At 45.7% G+C, this 23,276-nt stretch overlaps 1 protein-coding gene across 5 annotated transcripts in view; it reads left to right on the forward strand.

Moving 5' to 3' along the window:
- The window catches only part of IARS1 (isoleucyl-tRNA synthetase 1), a 159,600-nt gene that overhangs the window by 13,002 nt on the left and 123,322 nt on the right, over nucleotides 1-23,276 (forward strand). For all 5 annotated transcript variants that reach the window (XM_061618077.1, XM_061618075.1, XM_061618079.1 and 2 more), the window contains one exon: nucleotides 1,116-1,198. In XM_061618077.1, the coding sequence (XP_061474061.1) occupies nucleotides 1,116-1,198 (83 nt within the window). The remainder of the gene's footprint in view (nucleotides 1-1,115; nucleotides 1,199-23,276) is intronic.

Raw genomic sequence — 23,276 nt, forward strand, 5'->3', positions numbered from 1 at the left:
TTCTCCAGAACAGTGGTTCCAAAGCATCATACTTATTGATATGCAGGCCCCTTTTCTTTCTCCTCATTCTGTGTACGTGTGCTTATTGGCTGGGATCTAAAAAGCTACTTTACATATGGCTAAGACTTGAACTGTAGGCCCTCTCCCCATCACAAATTGCTTTTGAAATTAATTTTTGTTTCTAGAGTGGTTTGCCATGTGATGTGGTTGGATGCTGTTCAGAAAACGATGTGTGGAGTTTATTTTGTTCGTCATAGTAATATATGTGGGGTTGTCCTGCAGAAAGGCCACATTAAATGCTTTGTGGACCATGGGCTTCATGAGGGAATAAATTTGAATCCAAGCCCCAGTTATGGGCCAGACAAGCATATGCAGCTACTCACTCTTTATTGAGGTTTAGCATTAGATACAGGATGAGGCCCCCAATTCCACATGCTGTTCCCAGGTACTGCAATCATGCTTTCCAAGTGATATCAGCAATAGACAGAAGGGGTCTACTCCAGGTGTGGTGAGCTGGGCTAGTCCAGACTAGAGTCCTCCCAGCTGGTGGGCCCTAAGACATCCCAAGAGTTATTTTTCCATGGCTCCAGTGCTTGGGGAGTGAAAGGTCCAGGTGCTCTGCTGTTCCTAGGATAACCTGAGGACACCTCAAATAGCCAGGTATTCCCAAATCCTTGTCCAAGATGGTTGTGGAAACAAGGGACCCCTTATCTCCAGGTTCCCTGTGCCTTCCTGTGAATGGGAGAAGAAACTGTAGTGGAGCCAAGATAAGATGGCCTGTGTTTCTCTGTTTCCCACTCTGGGAAGTCATGTTCCTTCTGCCCTCCAATTGCTTCCTCTTGGGCCTCAAGAGCCCTTCTTTAGGCTTTGCTTCTGGCTATACCATTGAGTATCAGCAATTTTGGCTCCTAGAGAGGCAGATTGAGGCCACCTGAAAGGGACAGTCACAGCAAAATGGAACTTCTGAATATATTGAAACAAAGTAGATTTTTGAAAGAAAGTATTGATGTCTGCTGCCTGCCAGGCCAAAATCCCCTTTTCCCTCTTACGACAAAGTAAAGTAATTACTGGCTTTACTAATCTGTTATTCGAGTCACAATTTAATTTATTTACAGGCCAGCGTTATGAGGCTTGGACGGTGGATTGACTTTGACAATGACTATAAAACATTATATCCAGAGTTCATGGAGACTGTGTGGTAAGTATACTCTGGTTTGCTCAATTATTATAATTTCCATTTATAGACCACTTACTGTCTGTAAATCTCAAAGTGATTTGAGGTAGGCAAAATGTGTGCTATTTAGTATAAATACTCAGTAATGCATGTGTGTACTATAACTTGAAGGCTTATTGTGATGTGCCAATAACTTATTGCTCAAAATGGCTAACACAAGTGGGTTTTTTATTTGTTTGGAAATTTTCAGGTATAAGGAAATGGGCCATGCAAACCAGATATAGTAAATTGCTAGCAAATTTAAAAAAAGAGAGATGGATTCCATTTAGATTAACTTGATCAGTACACTGGTCTCTCTTATTCTGTGAACTTGGCATTTCCCACTTGTGTAATCGTTGAAATCTTATGCTTAACTATTAGTTTAAAAAAGTACAATAAATCAACACAACAGTAAAAGCAGTAGCAGTGTTAAGATAAAAATCAGAAGTCAGGTTAAAAACATTTCACTCTGTTTAAAAAGAGCTGGGAAACTGAAAAAATATCATCAACTGTTGCCAAACAGATATGAGTAGGAAGGCAATGAATGTCCCTGGGGAAAACTTCAGCCAAATAGGCATTCTCCATGGTTGTCACCTGCCTGATTTCTGAAGGTGGGGTGCGTGGGTGTCCATGGACAAGGGCTTTCTAAAGTAACAATAGTGTTAGTTGCATTGGTGGGTATCTGTGGGGAAAGACAGTCCTTAGATACCAAGAACCTTACAATTCATACACTTTGAATTGTGTTTGGAAAAGTGCTGGCAGTGTTATGAGCCCTGTGGAGAACTCGTGGCAGAGTGGGACAGAGGAGAAGAAAAGCTGGGATCCTGGGGAGGCACCCAGTGGTCTGAAAATGGAGGGGGTGAAACTGGAGAAGACTTTAGTAGTCAGCTGAGCACCGGCCCCGCCCCGGAGATGCTGCCTGCCATGGATGAGACTGTAACAGAGGATGAACCTCCTACCAACAAGCCTCCAGGCCCTGCCTTGCATCTCGGGCCACCTCCTGTTCCACTCCTGTGCCAAAGGGGTCGGAGCAGAGGAGACGCCAGAGGGGGAACTGGCTGATGTGTCTCCTCCCTCATCACCTAGGACGCGTTGCTACTTGCTCAGGTGCGAACAGACTGAGCCTACTTTCCGGCCAATCCATAGGAGTGCCCACTGGCTCAGTCCTAATCTGGGAGCCACTTCCTGCTCAAGTAGTGTGCCCCCCGATCCCACTTAAAGGGTCCTAGAGGGAGTGTAAAGTTGTTGCGACAATGTCTTCACTTGAGCAGCTGTGCCTAAAAATGTCTTGTAGGGATGCGGAGATCTGCGTAGTCAGAAGTCCGATCTATATACTGCTCTAAAGTTAAGTTTCACATTAAATGTAACAAAGGAAAAAGCACGCCAGTGATTCTGAAGGGGATAGGCAGGACAGACGGGTACTAAAGCTACTTCATTGCTGTACTTTAAATGACATTTATGAGGAGCCTTCAAAAGCAGTCCCATGTATAACACTTTGCAGTAATTTAGTCTGGAGGTTACCAGGGTGTGGATAAATAGCCAGGCTATATCTGTTTGGAAGGGGCTGCAGTTGGCACACAGACAAAACTTGTAAAAAGTCACTGCTTGCCATAGATGCTACTTGGGTTTCTAGTGAAACGGCTAAATCAAATAGCAGCACTTTCCCCCCTCCCTCACGCTCACACACTGTGGGCATGATCATTTAGGAGAGCAACTCTGTTTAGAATGGATCAAACACCATCTCCATGATCAGATGAGCTATTCACCAGTATTTCCTCTATTGTCTGGGGGGGGGCACTTCAATTTATTGGCCCTCATTGAGTTTTGTCGACAATCGTAGGCATCGATTCAGTACTTTCACTGTTTCACCTAGCTCAGACATGAATGAAAAATATTGGTTCTGTCAGTATATGTTTATAGCTTTGTTTTTTGTGGGAGTGTGGTGGTGTGGCGTGTGATGAGAGTATATGTGTCTGTGAATTGCATGTGTGCTTAAGGTTTTATATTATGTGCCTGGGTGAGAGGTTTCAGGGTCAAGTGGGGAGATCTGAGGGGGCCCCAATTGGCGTGGTGACGGGCAGAGGGAGATATGGCGTTGTGAGGAAGTCTTGCCAGGTGAGGGGAACTCGGCCCAGACAGTTAACGACTGTGCCTTGTTCCGGTCTTCCTCGCACCCACAGGTTTTCTGGTTGTCCTATCAGCCAGCTCTCAGATCTTCGGATGCTGCTCTTAAATGCCAGATCAGTACAAAATAAGATCTCCCTCATCCACGATTTAATTGTGGATGAGGGAGCCGATCTGACATGCATTACAGAGACCTGGGTGGGTGAGCAGGGAGGAGTTAGTCTCTCCCATCTGTGCCCACCGGGGTATCTGGTTCAGCATCAGGGTAGATCTGAGGGTTGGGGAGGGGGGGTGGCTGTGGTCTATAGGAGTTCCATCTCCCTCTCCAAGCACCCTGTCCATGTGGCTACTGGTTTGGAGTGCTTGCATCTTGTGTTGGGACAACGTGACAGATTGGGGATTCTGTTGGTGTACCGCCCACCCAGCTGCCCAACGGACTCCCTAACTGAGCTGACGGAGGTGGTCTCAGATGTACTGCTGAGATCCCCTAGACTTTTGGTGCTGGGGGATGTCAACATTCATGCCGAGGCCACCTTGTCTGGGGCGGCTCAGGACTTCATGGCTTCCATGACAACCATGGGGCTGTCTCAATATGCTGTTGGCCCAACACATACAGCAGAACACACTCTAGATTTAATTTTTGCCACTGGACAGGGAGATGGTGATCTGAATGTAGGGAACTTTACATCGGTCCCTTTGTCATGGACAGATCACCGCTTGTTGAGGTTTAGACTTATAGTGACCTCTTCCCTCTGCAAGGGTGGGGGACCCATTAAGATGGTCCTCCCCCAGAGACTAATGATTCCTGAGGATTTTCAAAGGGCTCTGGGGAGTTTTTCGGCTGATAAGGCTGGTGCTCCTGTCGAAGCCCTGGTGGAACTGTGGAACGCAGAAATGACCCGCGCGGTTGACACGATCGCCCCTGTGCGCCCTCTTCGGTGTAGAGCTCATGCAGCTCCATGGTATACTTTGGAGTTGAGAGCGATGAAACAGCAAAGAAGACGGCTTGAGTGCAGATGGAGGCGAACTCCTGATGGATGCAATTATGCACTGGTAAGTGCCTATACTAAGTTGTACTTAGGGGCAGTGAGGGCAGCAAAGAAGCAACACTTTGCTGCCACCATTAAATCATCTATCTGCCGTCCAGCGGAGCTTTTAAAATTGTCCGAGGGCTATTACATTCTGGCCCTACAGACATGATGGAGTCATCGCAGGCACACTGTAATGAATTTGCTAGGCACTTCCAGGATAAAATCTCTTGCATCCGCCAGGACTTAGACTCCAATGTTGTAGCAGTTGAATCGAATGAGGTATCCAGCACACAGTCTTGTCCTAATTTTTTGGATGAGTTTTAGTTGGTACAGCTTGAGGACGTTGACAAGGTTCTTGGACTGGTGCATGCGACCACTTCTAGGTTGGATCATTGCCCTTCTTGGCTAATAAAAGCTAGCAGGAATAGAACAGCCGGCTGGGCCAGGGCAGTGATTAACGCTTCATTAACACTAGGTGACTAATGGTCTGGAGTGCCTTCATATTGCGTTGGGTCAACGAGACAGACTGGGAATACTGTTGGTGTACTGTCCACCCTGCTGCACAACAGCCTCCCTAACTGAGCTGACGGAGGTGGTCGCGGGTTTGGTGTTGTGATCCCCCAAACTTTTGGTATTGGGGGATCTCAACATTCATGCCGAGACCACTTTGTCCGGGGCGGCTCAGGACTTCATGGCCTCCATGACAACCATGGGGCTGTCTCAATTTGCTATTGGCCCTACGCATATTTCGGGGCATACTCTAGACTTGATTTTTGCCACTGGATTAGGGGATGGTGATCTGGGAGTGAGGGATTTTACATCTATTCCTTTGTCATGGTCAGACCACTGCCTATTGAAGTTTAGACTCACAATGTGTTCTTCCCTCTGCAAAGGTGGAGGACCAATTAAGATGGTCCGTCCCCGGAGACTAATGAATCCTGAGGGTTTTCAGAAGGCTCTAGGGAGTTTTCCGGCTGATAAAACTGACGCTCCTGTCGAAACCCTGGTCAATCTGTGGAATACGGAAATGACCCGGGCAGCTGACACGATCGCCCCAATGCGCCCTCTCCTTTGCAGAGCTCAATTGGCTCCATGGTTTACCCCGGAGCTAAGAGTGATGAAGCAGGAAAGGAGACGGCTTGAGTGCAAATGGAGACGAACTCCCGACGGCTGTGGTCTTGTACTTGTGAAGGTCTCTACCAAGCTCTATGTGAAGGCGGTGAGGGCAGCAAAGAAGCAGTACTTTGCTGCCACCATTCAGTCATCTTCTAACCACCCAGCGGAGCTTTATAAAGTTGTTTGGGGACTTTTACATTCTGGTCCCCAGAATGCAATAACATCATCAATAGCCCGCTGTAATGAGTTTGCGAGACACTTCCAAGATAAGATCACAAACATCCGCCGGGACCTTGACTCCAATATTGTAGCAGTTGATCCTAATGAGGTGTCCAGAGCACAGTCGTGTCCTGTTTTATTGGATGAGTTTCAGTTGGTACAGCTCGAAGATGTGGACAAGGTGCTTGGACAGGTGCGGGCGACCACGTCTGCCCTGGACCTTTGCCCCTCGTGGCTAATAAAAGCTGGCAGGAATGGAACAGCCGGATGGGCCAAGGAGGTGATTAATGCCTCTCTACGAGAGGGAGTGGTACCACTTAGTCTGAAACAGGCGGTGGTGAAACCACTCCTAAAAAAACCCTCCTTGGACCCTGAAAATTTTGACAACTATAGACCGGTAGCAAATATTCCATTCCTGGGCAAGGTTTTAGAGCGTGTGGTCGCTCGCCAGCTTCAGGCTCTCTTGGATGAAACTGATTATCTGGATCCATTTCAATCGGGCTTTCGGCCGGGATTTGGTACAGAAACAGCCTTGGTCGCCCTGTATGATGACCTCTGTAGGGAGAGAGACAGAGGGAGTGTAACTCTGTTGGTTCTCCTAGATCTCTCAGCGGCTTTTGATACCATCGACCATGGTATCCTTCTGGGGCGGCTTGCGGATTTGGGAGTTGGAGGCACTGCCTGGCAGTGGCTGTGCTCCTACCTCGAGAATCATCTCCAGAAGCTGGTGCTTGGGGAGCATTTCTCGAATCCCTGGGTACTCCAATATGGGGTCCCGCAGGGTTCGGTTCTGTCCCCCATGCTTTTTAATATCTATATGAAGCCGCTGGGTGAGGTCATAAGGAGATTTGGAGTGCGTTTCCAGCAATATGCTGATGATACGCAGCTCTACTTCTCCTTTTCATCTTCTTCAGGTGAGGCTGTTGATGTACTAAATCACTGCCTGGCCGCGATAATGGACTGGATGAGAGCTAATAAACTGAGACTCAATCCTGATAAGACTGAGATGCTGTTGGTGGGGGAGCTCTCTGCCCAGATGGCTGATGTCCGACCTGCCCTAGATGGGGTTACACTCCCCCTAAAGGAGCAGGTCCATAGTCTGGGGGTCTTATTAGATCCGCTCCTGTCTCTGGAGGCTCAGGTAGCCTCGGTGGCACGGAACGCGTTCTACCAGCTTCGGCTGGTAGCCCAACTACGACCCTATCTGGAGAGGGAGAACCTTGCCACAGTTATCCATGCTCTGGTAACCTCTAGATTGGACTACTGTAATGCACTCTACGTAGGGTTACCTCTGAAGACAGTTTGGAAACTTCAGCTGGTGCAGAATGCTGCGGCCAGAGTTCTTACTGGGATTAAAAAATATGATCATATAACCCCTGTCCTGGCCCAGCTGCACTGGCTACCAATATGTTTCCGGGCCAGATTCAAAGTGTTGGTTCTTACCTATAAAGCCCTTAACGGCATTGGACCGCAATACCTGGTGGAACGCCTCTCCCGCTATATACCTGCCCGTTCACTACGTTTGACATTGAAGGCCCTTCTCCAGGTTCCAACGCATATGGAGGCCCGGAGAGTAATAACCAGAGCTAGGGCCTTCTCAGTGGTGGCCCCCGAGTTATGGAACGCCCTCCCTGATGAGATACGCCTGGCGCCTTCTTTATTATCTTTTTGGCGCCAGGTAAAGACCTACCTCTTTGCCCAGGCATTTTAATTTAATTTTATTTTAATTTGTTTTTGTCTTGATTTTGTTTCTATATTTTACAGTGTATTGTTATCATGTTTACTGTATTTTAATCTGTTTTTACCTTTTGTACACCACCCTGAGAGCTAGAAAGCTATAGGGCAGTTTAAAAATCTAATAAAATAAAAAAAAATAATAAAAAATAAATAAAAAATTCATTGCGGTAGGGAGTGGTCCCTAGCCTCCTGAAAGAGGCAGTAGTAAGACCACTTCTGAAGAAATCGTCCCTGGATCCAGAAAATGTTAACAACTATAGGCCGGTAGCTAATGTTCCGTTGCTGGGCAAGGTCCTGGAACGAGTGGTTGCCGACCAGGTCCAGACACTTTTGGATGAAACCGATTATCTGGATCCATTTCAGTCGGGTTTTAGACCCGGTTTTGGCACGGAGACAGCCTTGGTCGCCCTGTATGATGACCTTTGTCGGGAGACAGACGGGGAGTGTGACCCTGCTGATTCTCCTTGATCTCTCAGCGGTTTTTGATACCATCGACCATGATATCCTTCTGGGACGACTCACTGATCTGGGAGTGGGCGGTACTGTGTGGCAGTGGTTCCGCTCCTACTTGGTGGGTTGTCTCCAGATGGTAGTACTTGGGGAGCACTGCTCGACACCCTGGAACCTCCAATATGGAGTCCCACAGGGGTCAGTTCTGTCCCCCATGCTTTTTAATATCTATATGAAGCTGCTGGGTGCGGTCATCAGGAGTTTTGGAGTGCGTTGCCATCAGTACGCTGATGACACGCAACTCTATTTCTCCTTTTCATCTTTTTCAGGTGAGTCTGTCGACGTGCTGAACCGATGTCTAGCTGCTACAATGGACTGGATGAGAGCTAACAAACTGAGGCTTAATCCAGACAAGACTGAGATGCTGCTGGTGGGTGGTTCTCCTGACAGAATGGTGGATGTTCGACCTGTTCTGAATGGGGTTACACTCCCCCGAATGAACAGGTTCGTAGCTTGGGAGTCCTTTTAGACCCATCCCTGTCACTTGAGGCTCAGATAGCCTCGGTGGCTCGGGGTGCTTTTTATCAACTTCGGCTGGTGGCCCAGCTACGCCCCTATCTGGACAGAGAGAACCTCGCTTCAGTAGTTCATGCGCTGGTAACCTCGAAATTAGATTACTGCAATGCGCTCTACGTGGGGCTGCCTCTGAAGACGGTTCGGAAACTGCAGCTTGTGCAGAATTCAGCGGCCAGACTATTAACGGGGACCAGACGGTCCGACCATATAACACCGATTCTGGCCCGCCTGCACTGGCTGCCTATTTGTTTCCGGGCCCGGTTCAAAGTGCTGGTTTTAACCTACAAAGCCCTACACGGCACAGGACCACAATACCTGTTGGAACGCCTTCCCCGATATGAACCTGCCCGTACACTACGCTCATCATCAAAGACCCTCCTCCGAGTTCCTACGTATAGGGAAGCTCGTAGGGTGGCAACGCGGAAAAGGGCTTTTTCTGTGGTGGCCCCCGAACTGTGGAACAACCTCCCAGAGGAGATATGCCTGGCGCCAACGTTACTATCTTTTCGGCGCCAGGTTAAAACTTTCCTCTTTGCCCAGGCATTTTAATATGTTTAGTATGCGCTGACATTGTTTTAATCTTTTTAATCTTTTAAATTTTAATGTGTTTTATATTGTTACATGTTTATTGTATTTTTGATGTTTTCTTGTTCTTGTGAACCGCCCAGAGACCTTCGGCTATGGGTCTATAAGTTTAATGAAATAAATAAATAAAAATAAATAAAATTGTTAAATATTTTCTACCTATTGGCTAGATAATGCAGGTACTTCCCATGCTCCTAACAATGGTCCTGTTGTTTGTAGGGTGAGGGTGGGAAGCTAGTGCTGCAAGTACTTGATGTTGTCCAGCTTACTTATGCTACACAGTCATCTGTTAGTTGTAAGTATGGTGTAGGATCCTGCCATGGGTAAACAGCTTTCAGGTGGCAATCACACAATGTATGAAGTAATCATGACTTCCATAGTTTGCAGAGTAGCTGCCAATAAAGCCCTTCCATATGTCCAGATTTTATAGACATGGAGGGAATAGTTATGGGGATGTTCTCTGCATTCTTGAATATTAAACCTGTATAAATACAATGGAGTGAGATCTGGATGTTTATAATAAATAATAATAATAAAATTTTATTTGTTAGTCGCCCATCTGTCTGACTTAATAGACACTCTGGGCGACTTACACAATATAAAACACAATTTAAAACATATTCATACAACAGTAAACCACCTGTTAGTAATAGCCTAACCCACCCCAGAAATCCCGTAGGCCTGCCTGAATAACAAGGTCTTTAAGGCTCGACGAAAAGCCATCAGGGAGGACGCATGTCGAAGGTCAAAAGGAAGCAAGTTCCAGAGGGTGGGGGCCACGACCGAGAAGGCCCTCTCTCTGGTCCGCACCAGCCTAGCTGTTTTCACCGGTGGGACCGAGAGAAGGTCTTGTGAGGCCGATCTTGTTTGGCGGCATATTTGGTGATACTGGAGGCGTTCCTTCAGATAAACTGGGCCGAAACCGTTTAGGGATTTAAAGGTTAATACCAACACCTTGAATTGGGCCCGGTATACAACTGGCAACCAGTGTAGCTCCATCAACACTGGGGTGACATGATCCCGGCGACGGCTTTGCTTTATTAAACATGCCGCCGCATTCTGTACCAGCTGCAATTTCCGGACCGTCTTCAAGGGTAACCCCACGTAGAGCGCATTACAGTAGTCTAATCGAGAGGAGACCAGGGCATGTATCACTTGTGGAAGCAGATGTATAGGAAGGTAGGGTCGCAGCCTCTGTACCAGATGAAGTTGGTACCAGGCTGCCCGACTTACTGCAGCTACCTGGGGCTCCATGGACAGTTGAGAGTCCAAAATGACCCCCAGGCTGTGGACCTGGTCCTTTAGGGGCAGTCTCACCCCATTAAGCACCAGGTCAAAGTTTCCCAACCTTCCCTTATCCCCCACCAGTAACACCTCGGTCTTATCGGGGTTCAGCCTCAGCCTGTTCTCTCCCATCCATCCACTTACGGACTCCAGGCAATTCCACAGCCAACTCTGCTTCCTTTTGTAGGATCCTGTCTATCCATTAAGATCAATAGGGAACAGCCTCCTCTGTATCCTATTAATATCATAGATGTGGCTGGCTGAGCCATGCCTAGCCTCCAAAACTCCTTGCTTAGAGGAGTTCTACATTGCCCTCTTACCTTATGAATATATTTCTTTCCTGACAACATTGTGCCTGTTGATTTGATAATTTTAAACTCCTGGCAGTCTAGAGCAGAGTTCTATGGAACTGAATTTATTATGATCAACTGCATTCTCATTAATGTTTTTAATACTGTTTTAATATTTTTTACTGTTATGGTATTTTTTATATAATTGGTTGTAAGGTGACATTTTAAATGGAAATGCAGAATGTATATATATTTAAGATAAGAGTGTAGGGTTCATGCTGTATAGATGATACACTGAAATCTTGAATTTTGTTTAGATTGTCCTGGGCGCTACAAAACCACTAATATTAGTCTTGTAATGTGCTTTTGCTAATCCTTTGTAAAGGCGGTGCCCTGTTGTACCAGCTGATTGAAGCGGCGTCATTTGATACTGTGTGTCTTTATGAGAGGCTGCAAAATGTAATGCTATGTGAGGCTCTGCTTAAGAACATAAGAACATAAGAAGAGCCTGCTGGATCAGGCCAGTGGCCCATCTAGTCCAGCATCCTGTTCTCACAGTGGCCTACCAGGTGCTTGGGGGAAGCCCGCAAGCAGGACCCGAGTCCAACAACACTCTCCCCTCCTGAGGCTTCCGGCAACTGGTTTTCAGACGCATGCTGCCTCTGACTAGGGCGGCAGAGCACAGCCATCATGGCTAGCAGCCATTGATAGCCCTGTCCTCCATGAATTTGTCTAATCTTCTTTTAAAGCCATCCAAGCTGGTGGCCATTACTGCATCTTGTGGGAGCAAATTCCATAGTTTAACTATGCGCTGAGTAAAGAAGTACTTCCTTTTGTCTGTCCTGAATTTTCCAACATTCAGCTTCTTTGAATGTCCACGAGTTCTAGTATTATGAGAGAGGGAGAAGAACTTTTCTCTATCCACTTTCTCAATGCCATGCATAATTTTATACACTTCTATCATGTCTCCTCTGACCCGCCTTTTCTCTAAACTAAAAAGCCCCAAATGCTGCAACCTTTCCTCGTAAGGGAGTCGCTCCATCCCCTTGATCATTCTGGTTGCCCTCTTCTGAACCTTTTCCAACTCTATAATATCCTTTTTGAGATGAGGCGACCAGAACTGTACACAGTATTCCAAATGCGGCCACACCATAGATTTATACAACGGCATTATGATATCGGCTGTTTTATTTTCAATACCTTTCCTAATTATTGCTAGCATGGAATTTGCCTTTTTCACAGCTGCCGCACACTGGGTCAACATTTTCATCGTGCTGTCCACCACAACCCCGAGGTCTCTCTCCTGGTCGGTCACCACCAGTTCAGACCCCATGAGCGTATATGTGAAATTCAGATTTTTTGCTCCAATATGCATAATTTTACACTTGTTTATATTGAATTGCATTTGCCATTTTTCCGCCCATTCACTCAGTTTGGAGAGATCTTTTTGGAGCTCTTCGCAATCCCTTTTTGTTTTAACAACCCTGAACAATTTAGTATCGTCAGCAAACTTGGCCACTTCACTGCTCACTCCTAATTCTAGGTCATTAATGAACAAGTTGAAAAGTACAGGTCCCAATACCGATCCTTGAGGGACTCCACTTTCTACAGCCCTCCATTGGGAGAACTGTCCGTTTATTCCTACTCTCTGCTTTCTGCTTCTTAACCAATTCCTTATCCACAAGAGGACCTCTCCTCTTATTCCATGACTGCTAAGCTTCCTCAGAAGCCTTTGGTGAGGTACGCTTTTTGAAAGTCTAAGTACACTATGTCCACTGGATCACCTCTATCTATATGCTTGTTGACACTCTCAAAGAATTCTAATAGGTTACTGAGACAGGACTTTCCCTTGCAGAAGCCATGCTGGCTCTGCTTCAGCAAGGCTTGTTCTTCTATGTGCTTAGTTAATCTAGCTTTAATAATACTTTCTACCAGTTTTCCAGGGACAGAAGTTAAGCTAACTGGCCTGTAATTTCCGGGATCCCCTCTGGATCCCTTTTTGAAGATTGGCGTTACATTTGCCACTTTCCAGTCCTCAGGCACGGAGGAGGACCCGAGGGACAAGTTACATATTTTAGTTAGCAGATCAGCAATTTCACCTTTGAGTTCTTTGAGAACTCTCGGGTGGATGCCATCCGGGCCTGGTGATTTGTCAGTTTTCATATTGTCCATTAAGCTTAGAACTTCCTCTCTCGTTACCACTATTTGTCTTAGTTCCTCAGAATCCCTTCCTGCAAATGTTAGTTCAGGTTTAGGGATCTGCCCTATATCTTCCACTGTGAAGACAGATGCAAAGAATTCATTTAGCTTCTCTGCAATCTCCTTATCGTTCTTTAGTACACCTTTGACTCCCTTATCATCCAAGGGTCCAATTGTCTCCCTAGATGGTCTCCTGCTTTGAATGTATTGATAGAATTTTTTGTTGTTGGTTTTTATGTTCTTAGCAATGTGCTCCTCAAATTCTTTTTTAGCATCCCTGATTGTCTTCTTGCATTTCTTTTGCCAGAGTTTGTGTTCTTTTTTATTTTCTTCATTCGGACAAGACTTCCATTTTCTGAAGGAAGACGTTTTGCCTCTAAGAGCTTCCTTGACTTTGCTCGTTAACCATGCTGGCATCTTCTTGGCCCTGGCGGTACCTTTTCTGATCTGCGGTATGCACTCCAGTTGAGCTTCTAATAGAGTGTTTTTCAACAACTTCCAAGCATTTTCGAGTGATGTGACCCTCTGGACTTTGTTTTTCAGCTTTCTTTTTACCAATCCCCTCATTTTTGTGAAGTTTCCTCTTTTGAAGTCAAATGTGACCGTGTTGGATTTTCTTGGCAATTGGCCAGTTACATGTATGTTTAATTTAATAGCACTGTGGTCACTGCTCCCAATCGGTTCAACAACACTTACATCTCGCACCAGGTCCCGGTCCCCACTGAGGATTAAGTCCAGGGTTGCCGTCCCTCTGGTCGGTTCCATGACCAACTGGTCTAGGGAATAGTCATTTAGAATATCTAGAAACTTTGCTTCTTTGTCATGACTGGAACACATATGCAGCCAGTCTATGTCCGGGTAGTTGAAGTCACCCATTACTGCTTATGAGGAGGGTGAACGATAGAACAGTGTAAAAACAGACCTGATGTAGCAGAACATCTTTATGCAGTCTCTATTGCTGCTCAATAATGAGAACAGTGTGAAAGTGAACAGAAAAATGTCTGAACTTGAGTGCCAGATTTCAGTACCTGGAGCTTTAAGCATTTCAGGCAGTGTGTTAAATTCCTTTATTGCTTCTACTAAGGTACTGTTGCAATTGACCTTGAATTTCTCTTCTGGGAAAACAGTGGTGTGCGCATTATCTCTTTGCAAAGGCTCCATCTAGTTCAGAGTTTTGTTTCCAATTATGGTCAATGTGTTGATGCTGCGAAGCTTAGAAGCAAGCAGGGCTTGAAGGCAGCAGTCCTTCCCTCTTGGTTGTCTGCAGCATCTGATATTTGGAAGTGTACTTCCTTTGAACTTGGAGGCTGCATTTCGCTGTAATGGCTGAACCATATTCCCCCATGGCACCAATCTGTTCCTCTGCATTTTCACCCTCCATGCACCATTGCTTTTCACACTTTTCTTTCATGTTAAATATGTCCATTGACAAGGGGTTTTGTTGGTGTGTTGTTCACCCTGCTGCCCAATAACTTCCCTGACTGAGCTGGCAGAGGCAGTCTCTGGTGTGGTGTCGGAAAATCCCTGGACAATAATCCTGGGGGACTTCAATATCCACATAGATTGCCCGGGCCAGCTCAGGACCTCATGGCTGCCATGACAATTATGGTGCTGTCTCAGTACATCTTGCATCTAACATGCACTGCAAGTCATACCCTAGATCTGTGTTTTTGTTTTTGTTTTGCTACAAAGGGGATTGGGAAGGATCTGGTGCTTGGGGGGTAGGGTGGAGGAGTGATTATCACCATGTTGTCATGGATGGATCACTTCCTGGTGAAGTTTAGTTTGGCATTGACTAGCTCTCCCCATAGGGGTAGGAGACCAGTTGAGTTGGTCTGTCCCCAGAGATTGATGGAATCAGAGAGGTTTTTGAATGCTCCTGTCAAGGCCTTAGATTCACTGTGGAATTGTGAGATGGAGAAGGCAGTTAACACAATTGCTGCCTCTCGATCCCTGCCCAATATGGCTGATAAAAGCTAGTAGGAAGGGATTGATTGGATGGGTCTAGGGAACGGTTAATGCCTCATTATGGGAGGAAGTTATGCCCAATGCCTTGAAAGAGGTGGTGGTAAGGCCCCTCTTGAAGAGGCCCTCCCTAGATCCGTAGGTAGAAAACCACTGTCCGGTCTCCAGTATTCCCTTCTTGGGCAAGGTGATTGAGAGAGTAATAGCTAGTTACTCGTATGCCTGGAGGAAGCAGATTGTTTGGATCCATTTCAGTCTGGCTTCAGGCCTGGTTTTGGCACTGAAACAGCTTGGGTTGCCCTGATTGATGACCTCTGTCAGGAGAGAGATGGGGGGCGAGTGCAACCCTGTAAGTTCTCTTCAATCTGTCTGCAGCTTTTGACACCATGGATCATGGTGTCCTTCTGAAACAACTCAGAGGGATGGGAGTTGGAGGCACTGTATTACAGTGGTTCTGTTCCTACCTGCATAGTAGTTACCAGAAAATCGTTGCTTGGCTCTGTGGCATTTGAGCTGTGGGAACCCACAAAAGTCCATTCTATTTCCTATGCTATGTTATTTAAAATCTGTATGAAGCTGTTGGAAGCTGTCATTTTGGGATTTGGAGCACGGTGCCGTTAGCCTGTATCTTTCCATTCCATCTGAATCAGGAGAGGCTGTGAAGGTGTTGGACCAGTGTCTGGAAGCGGTGATGGGCTGAATGGGGCCCCATAAACTGAGGAGGAATGTTGATAAGATGGAGGTGCTGAGGGTGGGTGGTCCTTGTGTCTGGGAATTAGGAGTATGACTGTTCTGGGAGGCTTTGAACTCCCTCTGAAGGAAGAGGTTTGTAGTCTGAGAGTACTCCTGGATTCCAGTTTCTCTGTGAAGTCTCAAGTGGCTTCTGTGGCCAGGAGTGTTTATGCCCAGCTTAGACTTAGCCAACATCTTTGGCTGTTCCTGGACCAGGATAGCCTGGCTTCAGTGGTACATGCTGTAGTAACCTCCACCTTGGACTACTGTAATGCACTCTATATGGGGCTGCCTTTGAAGATAGCCTAGAAGCTGCAACTAGTGCAGAATGCGATTGCTAGGCTGAGGCAAATAGTGGTGATGAAATATGAAGGTCTAGGTTTAATAGACAAAATAAAAACTGACAAATCACTGGGTCCAGATGGCATGTGTCTGAGAGTTCTCAAAGAACTCAAATGTGAAATTGCTGATCCTCTGACAAAAACACGTAATTTATTTATTTATTTATTATATTGATATCCCACCATTTCTCCCAGTAGGAGCCCAGAGTGGCAAACAAAAGCACAAAAAAAAGTTTAACACATCATAAAAATAGACTTTAAAATACATTAAAACAAAACAATCATTAAAAACATATTAAAACAAAACATCTTTAAAAACATTTTTTAAAAGCTTTAAAAATATCCTTTTTTTTAAAAAAAAAGAAGGTTTAAAAACATATTAAAAAGAAAGTCCAACACAGACACAGACTCTGATAAAGTCTCTGCTCAAAAGGCTTGTTGAAAGAGGAAGGTTTTCAGCAGGTGTCGAAAAGATAACAGAGATGGCCCATGTTTAATATTTAAGGGTAGAGAATTCCAAAGGGTAGGTGCCACTACACTAAAGGTCCATTTCCTATTTTGTGCAGAACAGATCTCCTGATACGATGGTACCTGCAGGAGGCCCTCACCTGCAGAGCACAGTGATCGACTGGGTATATAAGGGGTGAGACGGTCTTTCAGCTGTATAGGGCTTTGTACACCAAAACTACAACCTTGAACTTAGACCGCTAGCTAATAGGTATCCAGTGCAATTCTTTCAGCAGCGGGGTGACATGTTGACGATGCCGTACCCCAGTGAGCAGTCACACCACCACATTTTGCACCAGCTGCAGCTTTCAGACCAACCTCAAGGGCAGCCCCACATAAGGTGCATTACAGTAATTCAGCCTGGAGTTTACCAGTGCGTGGACAACAGTGGTCAGGCTATCCCAGTCCAGAAATGGCCTCAGCTGTCTTACCAGTGGAAGCTAGTAAAAGGCACTTCCAGCCTCTGAGGTCACTTGGGCCTCTAGCAACAAAGATGGATCCAGGAGCACCCCAGACTACGGATCTGCTCTTTCGGAGGGAGTACAACCCCCATCCAAAGCAGGCAACTGACCAATTATCTGAACTTGGAAACCACCAAACCACAGTGTCTCCATCTTGCTAGGATTCAGTCTCAATTTATTGGCCCTCATCCAGCCCATTACAGAGTCCAGGCAGCGGTCCAGGGCTTGCATGGCCTCTCCCGATTCAGACGTTACAGAGAAATAGAGCTGGGTACTGTCAGCGTACTGCTGACACCTCACCCTATATCTCTTTATGACTGCTCCCAAGGGCTTCATATAGATGTTAAACAGCATGGGGGAGAAGATGGTACCCTGCGGCTCCCCACAGCACAACTGCCAGGGAGCCGAAAGACAGTCACCCAATGCTATTCTCTAAAAATGACCCTGGAGATAGGATCAGAACCACTGTAAAACAGTGCCTCCAATACCCATCTCACTAAGTCAGCCCAGAAGGGTACCATGGTCACTGGTATCAAAAGCCGCCAAGAGATCAAGTAAGAATAACAGGGTCACACTTCACTGTCCTTCTCCCAATAAAGGTCATCCATCAGGGCAACCAAGGCCGATTCAGTCCCATAACCAGGCCTGAACCCAGACTGGAATGGATCAAGATAATCTGTTTCATCCAAGAGTACTTGCAATTGCTCTGCCACAACCCTCTCAATCACCTTCCCTAAGAAGGGGGTATTATTGTGACTGGTTGGTAATTGTCGCAGACCACTGGGTCCAGGGTGGGTTTTTTCAGGAGTGGTCGGATCACCATCTCAAAGAGGCTGGAACCACTCCCTCCCGCAATGATGAGTTGACCACACCCTGGACCACTCAGTCAACCCCCCTCAGCAAGTTTTAATAAGCCAAGAAACGTTTGAGCTACGATCCAAAAGTTCAACAGCACTGCAACTTGTTTCTGTTGCTTGGGGGCAGTCTGAATTGTGTCTCTTAAACTTCGTCTCTTGAACTTCATTTCTTACCATGGCTTATATGACAAAAGTGGTTTTGAAATGGAAGGAACTTACATGAATCTATCCACTAAAAGACTTTTCATAGTCCAGCTTACCAAATGGTAATTTGATCACTCATAGGAGAAACCTCATTATATGAATTAGCTCTGAGATTCAGTCTGCTCCAGCACTTTCTTAATGGCCAGGACTGAGATCAGCCTGTGGGGAATAGATGGATATGTGCACAGTGTATTTATGTAGCAACCAATCACAAGACAGCTTGCAGCACTCCACTCTCACATGGTAGATCATTACAGGGTAGCTTATGTTGTTAGGCCCTGCTGGGTCAGGCCTGAAAATGGTAAGCTGGAACAGCCAACTGAGAATGTAACTGAATCAGGTCAAAGTTCAAAGTAGAAAGCAAAAGGTCAGGGGAGTCCAGAGGCAAGTTCATAGTCTGATCAAGCAGGGTCTACAGCAGAGGGACTTGATGTAGGCACACAGTTTGGGTTGGACAGATGGTCATGATAAGGGCCTGCACCATCTTGCCCTGGGCCCTGGTGCATGCGTGTACATACACGTCCCACCTGCCTGTCTCTCCTGTCTCTTGCAGCTGCATGTGCTGTGCACACAGGGCTGCCATTAACCAAGATGGCAGGTGAGGTTTCCCTAAAGGGCTAAAGCCTCCGCCGCCATCTTGGTTGATGGAATGTATGGTGCTATGCGCACATCCCTGCCATCAACCAAGATGGTGGCAGGGGCATCAGCACCTTAGGGAAACCTCGACCACCATCTTGGTTAATGGCAGCCCTGCACACACAGCCACAAAAACAGGAAAGACAGGTAGGTGGAGCCTGTGAATGAGCGGCCAGCTTGCAAGCTGCCTCCCTGCAATCTGCAGCAGCCACCCTGTCGCGGATCGTGGAAGGAGAGTGTCAGGACCCTTCCTGTCAGGATCCCATCTCAGGCGCCACCTGCTAGGATCCCGCCTGTGGTCACTGCCTTGTCACGGTCCCACCTCAGGGTCCTGGTCTTTAAATGGTTCTCACCGGCTCTAGCAAAGATCTCTCAAGATCCCACTGCTACGCATCACCACCAGACACTCCCTGTAAAACAATATTGCCTTAAGACTGTGCCTAGTCTCCTCCTGGCTTATTGCTACTTTGTGTCTGGGTGCACTTGCAGGCCACAACCCCCCTGTATACAGCCCTGGGTTGCTCTGGATACCTGATGATGTTACACTATCTCTTCACTGCTGCCACCATTGATACTGTTTCCCAATCTTGGTATATGCCTTGCCCACCCTTCTGGTCTGTGTAACCCAGCCAAGGATCAGGCGTTCTGGTAAACCAAGAAATATTTATTTATATATACAGGGAATAACAAGATTACTTAAAGGTATGGTCAGCAAGCGTGTGGTTTCATAAGCTGCGTTACTCTTTATGTTTCTAGCCGTCAATAACCTGCCTCACTACCCGCCTAATCCAATCCAACCCACAAACCCAACTCCAACCTCCCTCAGGACTCCCACCAACAGAACTCTCCCACCAGCTCTGTCATCCTCTCATTTATACCTTCAGACACTCAAATGCTCAGCCAATCATAATACAACATTCTCCAGCCTTCCAGCCCATGTACTCCCCCTTCTCACTCAGTCTACTTACCACATATACTCTAATAAATCCACACTTACCATATTTACAGTAATATATATACAGGGACATCACAGAGAGCACTCCTCCTCCCCCACCCTACCAAGGGGCCCCCTCGGCCAGGGCCCAACCTGACCGCCCTTTGGTGCTGGCCCTGGTCATGATCACAAGGTGACAGTTTGGGGGGCAGGTGCAAGATGAAGGAGTTGCTCAGACTTGAGAACCACCTCTGTTGCAACAGCTGCATAAAGCCAGACACCCAGATCAACTAGTTCAGCTGGGCTGAAAAGCTGTAATATACTTTTCTGCTCATTAACTGGGTGGTGCTGTGGCACAACAAATATGAAGCCAGTACCTCTCCCTGCTTGAGAACTGTCCCAGAGGTACAGGAAGTTATAAGGTACCAGGATGTTGGTGCCAAAGACTCTTGTTTTTGCCTGGAGCCCTCCACAGGCAGGGTCACTCTGTGCCCCCTACAGGTTCCCTTTAGTGAGTGCCAGACCACCTAGATGATGGGGGTCATCCCAAGTTCAGTACTTTCCTTTTCTATGTAGGAGTGAGAAGCAAACATATACATGTACAGGAAAAAGTAAACTCTGCATCCAAGGACAGCAGTGTGGTGATAGCCAACCTGTTCCAAGCCCTGGTGATCCCCGTCATTGTTCCAAGCCTTTCACTATCAACACATGGTATAGGCTCATCCTGGATTCTTTCTTTTTCATCCTAAAAAGCTGTTATACAGTATAGATGTCAAAGGTGAAAAAAGGTTCTACATTTGTGCAATAATCACTGCCCTTTCCCCAGCTCCAAGGTTAGGAGGAAGACTGGTGATTGCTGAGTTGCACAAGGCCAACCTGGCAAGCTGGCTGCCTTCCTTTTAATCTGTGGAGCAGGAAAGAGCAGTTGGTGTTCACTCTGGACACTTTGGTTGAACAGGTGGTACACTCTCCTTCCTTTTCAGTTGGATAGTAAGGAGAGGAGCTCTTTAGCTGTCTTCATACAGAGCCATACAGGAGGGTCAGGGGCTTGGTGACCACAATGTGTGGCTTTGCTACCAAGGCAGCTAAACACTATAGAATAGTAGGTAAGGCTATGGTTTTCAGCATGAAAAAATTGATACACGTTTGCCTTTTCCTGATCTAAAAGAATATATCCCTACTGCTGCTGAGAGAGTTTTAGCGACATAGCTGAAATTTATGTATTTTTTAAAAAGTTGCCTACACTGATGGAGAAGGAACAGTAATGCAAGGCTGCAGTAGTTGGAGGTGTATGTACCTGGCATTTCTAGTATGTTTCCTTTAACATTTTCTTCCTTTATAATTAGAAGATTTTTCACCCCCACGCAATTCTCTGTAGTATATATCCAATCTGATCTTTAAAAAAATGATTAAGGCTGTGCAACAGGGTTGCAATTATTTATTCCTAGCTTAACTTGAGTAACATGGAAGTGGCCAAATGATGGCTTAGTGTGAGTGTTCGGGTTCCTGGAGAAGAGTGTGTGGCCATTGAACTCCTGCACCTCTCTTGCTGCTGTCATGCTACCTGGGGCTAAGCCATGGTTTGGCTTAGTTTGTTGTCCATACCAGGGGTTGTGGATTGTCTTTCTCCAGACAAATCATCAGCTGTAACCTTGGCCAGCATGGTAGCAGAAGGACTGGGTCAGGAGTGCAGCAGCTGCAATCTCATCTCTGGGAGCTTGCCTTCTTGTGAGTTTGTACTAAGCCATGATTTGGCTTTAGGACTATATGTCAAATGAGCCATTCTGTTTGGTCACTATTAATTTACATTTATTTTCTCTCCAAAATATATTCAGCATTTTCTTGTCCTTGCACAGTTGAACTGTCCCATTTTAATGATATTGCAGGCATATTTGTGAGCTGTAAAAATAAATGTGAATGCAGGGGGAAAATTAATTCTTTTCCTGCACTTGGAGTAAATTCCACAAGAGGGAATAGTTGACTTGAGTTTGGCTTAGCAGTTCACTTATCTGGTGCTGCAGCATACGAGTTTTGTTGTTGTTATATTTATGTCTACTTTTTCATAGTGTTTGAGAATAGATTTCCCCCTGTAATTACTAATTTCTTGGGAATATAGACAAAATATAACTTCATATTTGAAAAACTGGTATTAGTATATTTATTCTAATCAGGACATAAGATCAAACCAAAAGCCCATTTAGTCCAGAATTCTGTTCATCAAGTGGCCAACCACCTGTCTGTGAAGCTAGCAACACTTGCTTCTGCTCATGATCCTTATTATCTGGTATTCAGAGGAATACTGCTTCTGATACTGAAAGTAATTTAGCCATGGTGACTAAGTAGCTGTTAACATCCCTAATCTCCATAAATTTGCCTAACTCTTTAAAGCCTTCCATGGCCCTCACCATGTCTTACGGCAGCAAATTCCATAGTTTTTAACTCTGCACTGTGTGAAGAAGTACTTCCTTTTGTCTGATCTGAATCCCCAACTAGTCATTCGTTGGATGACCCTGGGTTCTAGGCAGAAAAATTTCTCTTGAACTGCTTGTTCCACACCACGCATCATTTTATACATCTCTGTCATGTGTCTCCTTAGACACCTTTTTTCAAAGTTACAAAGCCTTAAACTTTGTAACTTTTCCTTATAAGGGAAAAGAGTCATAAGAGTCCTTTTCTGCAGCTTTCCAGCTCTGCATGCTGTTTGTGAGATGTAGCAACCAGAAGTGTACACAGTTTTCAAAATGTAATCACGCTATAGGTTTGTATAACAGCATTATTGTTACGCATATGGAGAGTAACTCAGCGGTCTGTGTGTGCCAGTGTGTGTATTTACCTAAGGAGCAGACTTTTACCCTGCATTTAAATCACTGAGACTTAAGACTTAGTAAAATAAGAAAAAGCCACTTTATTTATTTATACAAATACATAGTAGATAGGAAAGGCACACCTAGTTCTAACTAATTAAGTTGGAGGCGCAATGCCCAGACTTGGGTATTGCCCTCATAGTTCAAGAGAGAACAAAGACAGAGATGTCTTCTCTCCTTGGACAGTTGAATACGAAGATGGGCAGGTCAGTTTACTTGAGCGTATCAGTTTACAATGGAAAGAAGTTAGGTAGAGAAGAGCACAGGTAAAGATAAGCAAGCCTAGCCAGCTGGAGGACCCTATCTTCCTTCTGGAATACTGACAAAAGAAACCAAACAGGAGTTGTTCTTGCCCCTCTTCCAACTCCCAACTCCCCTGCTCAACAAGTCTTTGGTCCAGCCCATAAGGTTTATCTTGTCTCATAGCTTACAGTATCTGACTTTCAACACTTTCATCAGAGCATCTGCAGTCATGTCTTCCATTGAATAATACTCCATTTTGAGTAGTCCTCTGCGGTAACTGTCTCTAATGAAATGGTGCTTGTCTATATGCTTGGTTCAGGATCTCATCCTTTCTGACTGCACAAGTCTGATTTATCCTTGGTTTCTTCATGCATCATGACAGGCCCAGGTATAGAGATGCCTAATTCTTTGAATTAGAATTCAAGTAGTGTATGCTTGCTTCAGAAGCTGACACACTCTACTGCTGTGGAAGAGAGTGCTACAGTCTCTTGTTTCTTACTTGCCCAGCTGATCACTGAATCTCCATAGTAGAAGATGTTTAATAATAATAATAATAATAATTTAATTTTTAGGCCGCCTATCTGGCCGAAGCCACTCTAGGCGGCGTACATATTAAATTCAATAAAATACAAAATACAGTAAATACAATAAATACAATAAAATAAATACAATAAAATGGTGGGTTTTTGATCTGTAGTATGTTCAGCC

The sequence above is a fragment of the Rhineura floridana genome, chromosome 3, assembly GCF_030035675.1.
Source record: "Rhineura floridana isolate rRhiFlo1 chromosome 3, rRhiFlo1.hap2, whole genome shotgun sequence".
Classification (NCBI taxonomy): Eukaryota; Metazoa; Chordata; class Lepidosauria; order Squamata; family Rhineuridae; genus Rhineura; species Rhineura floridana.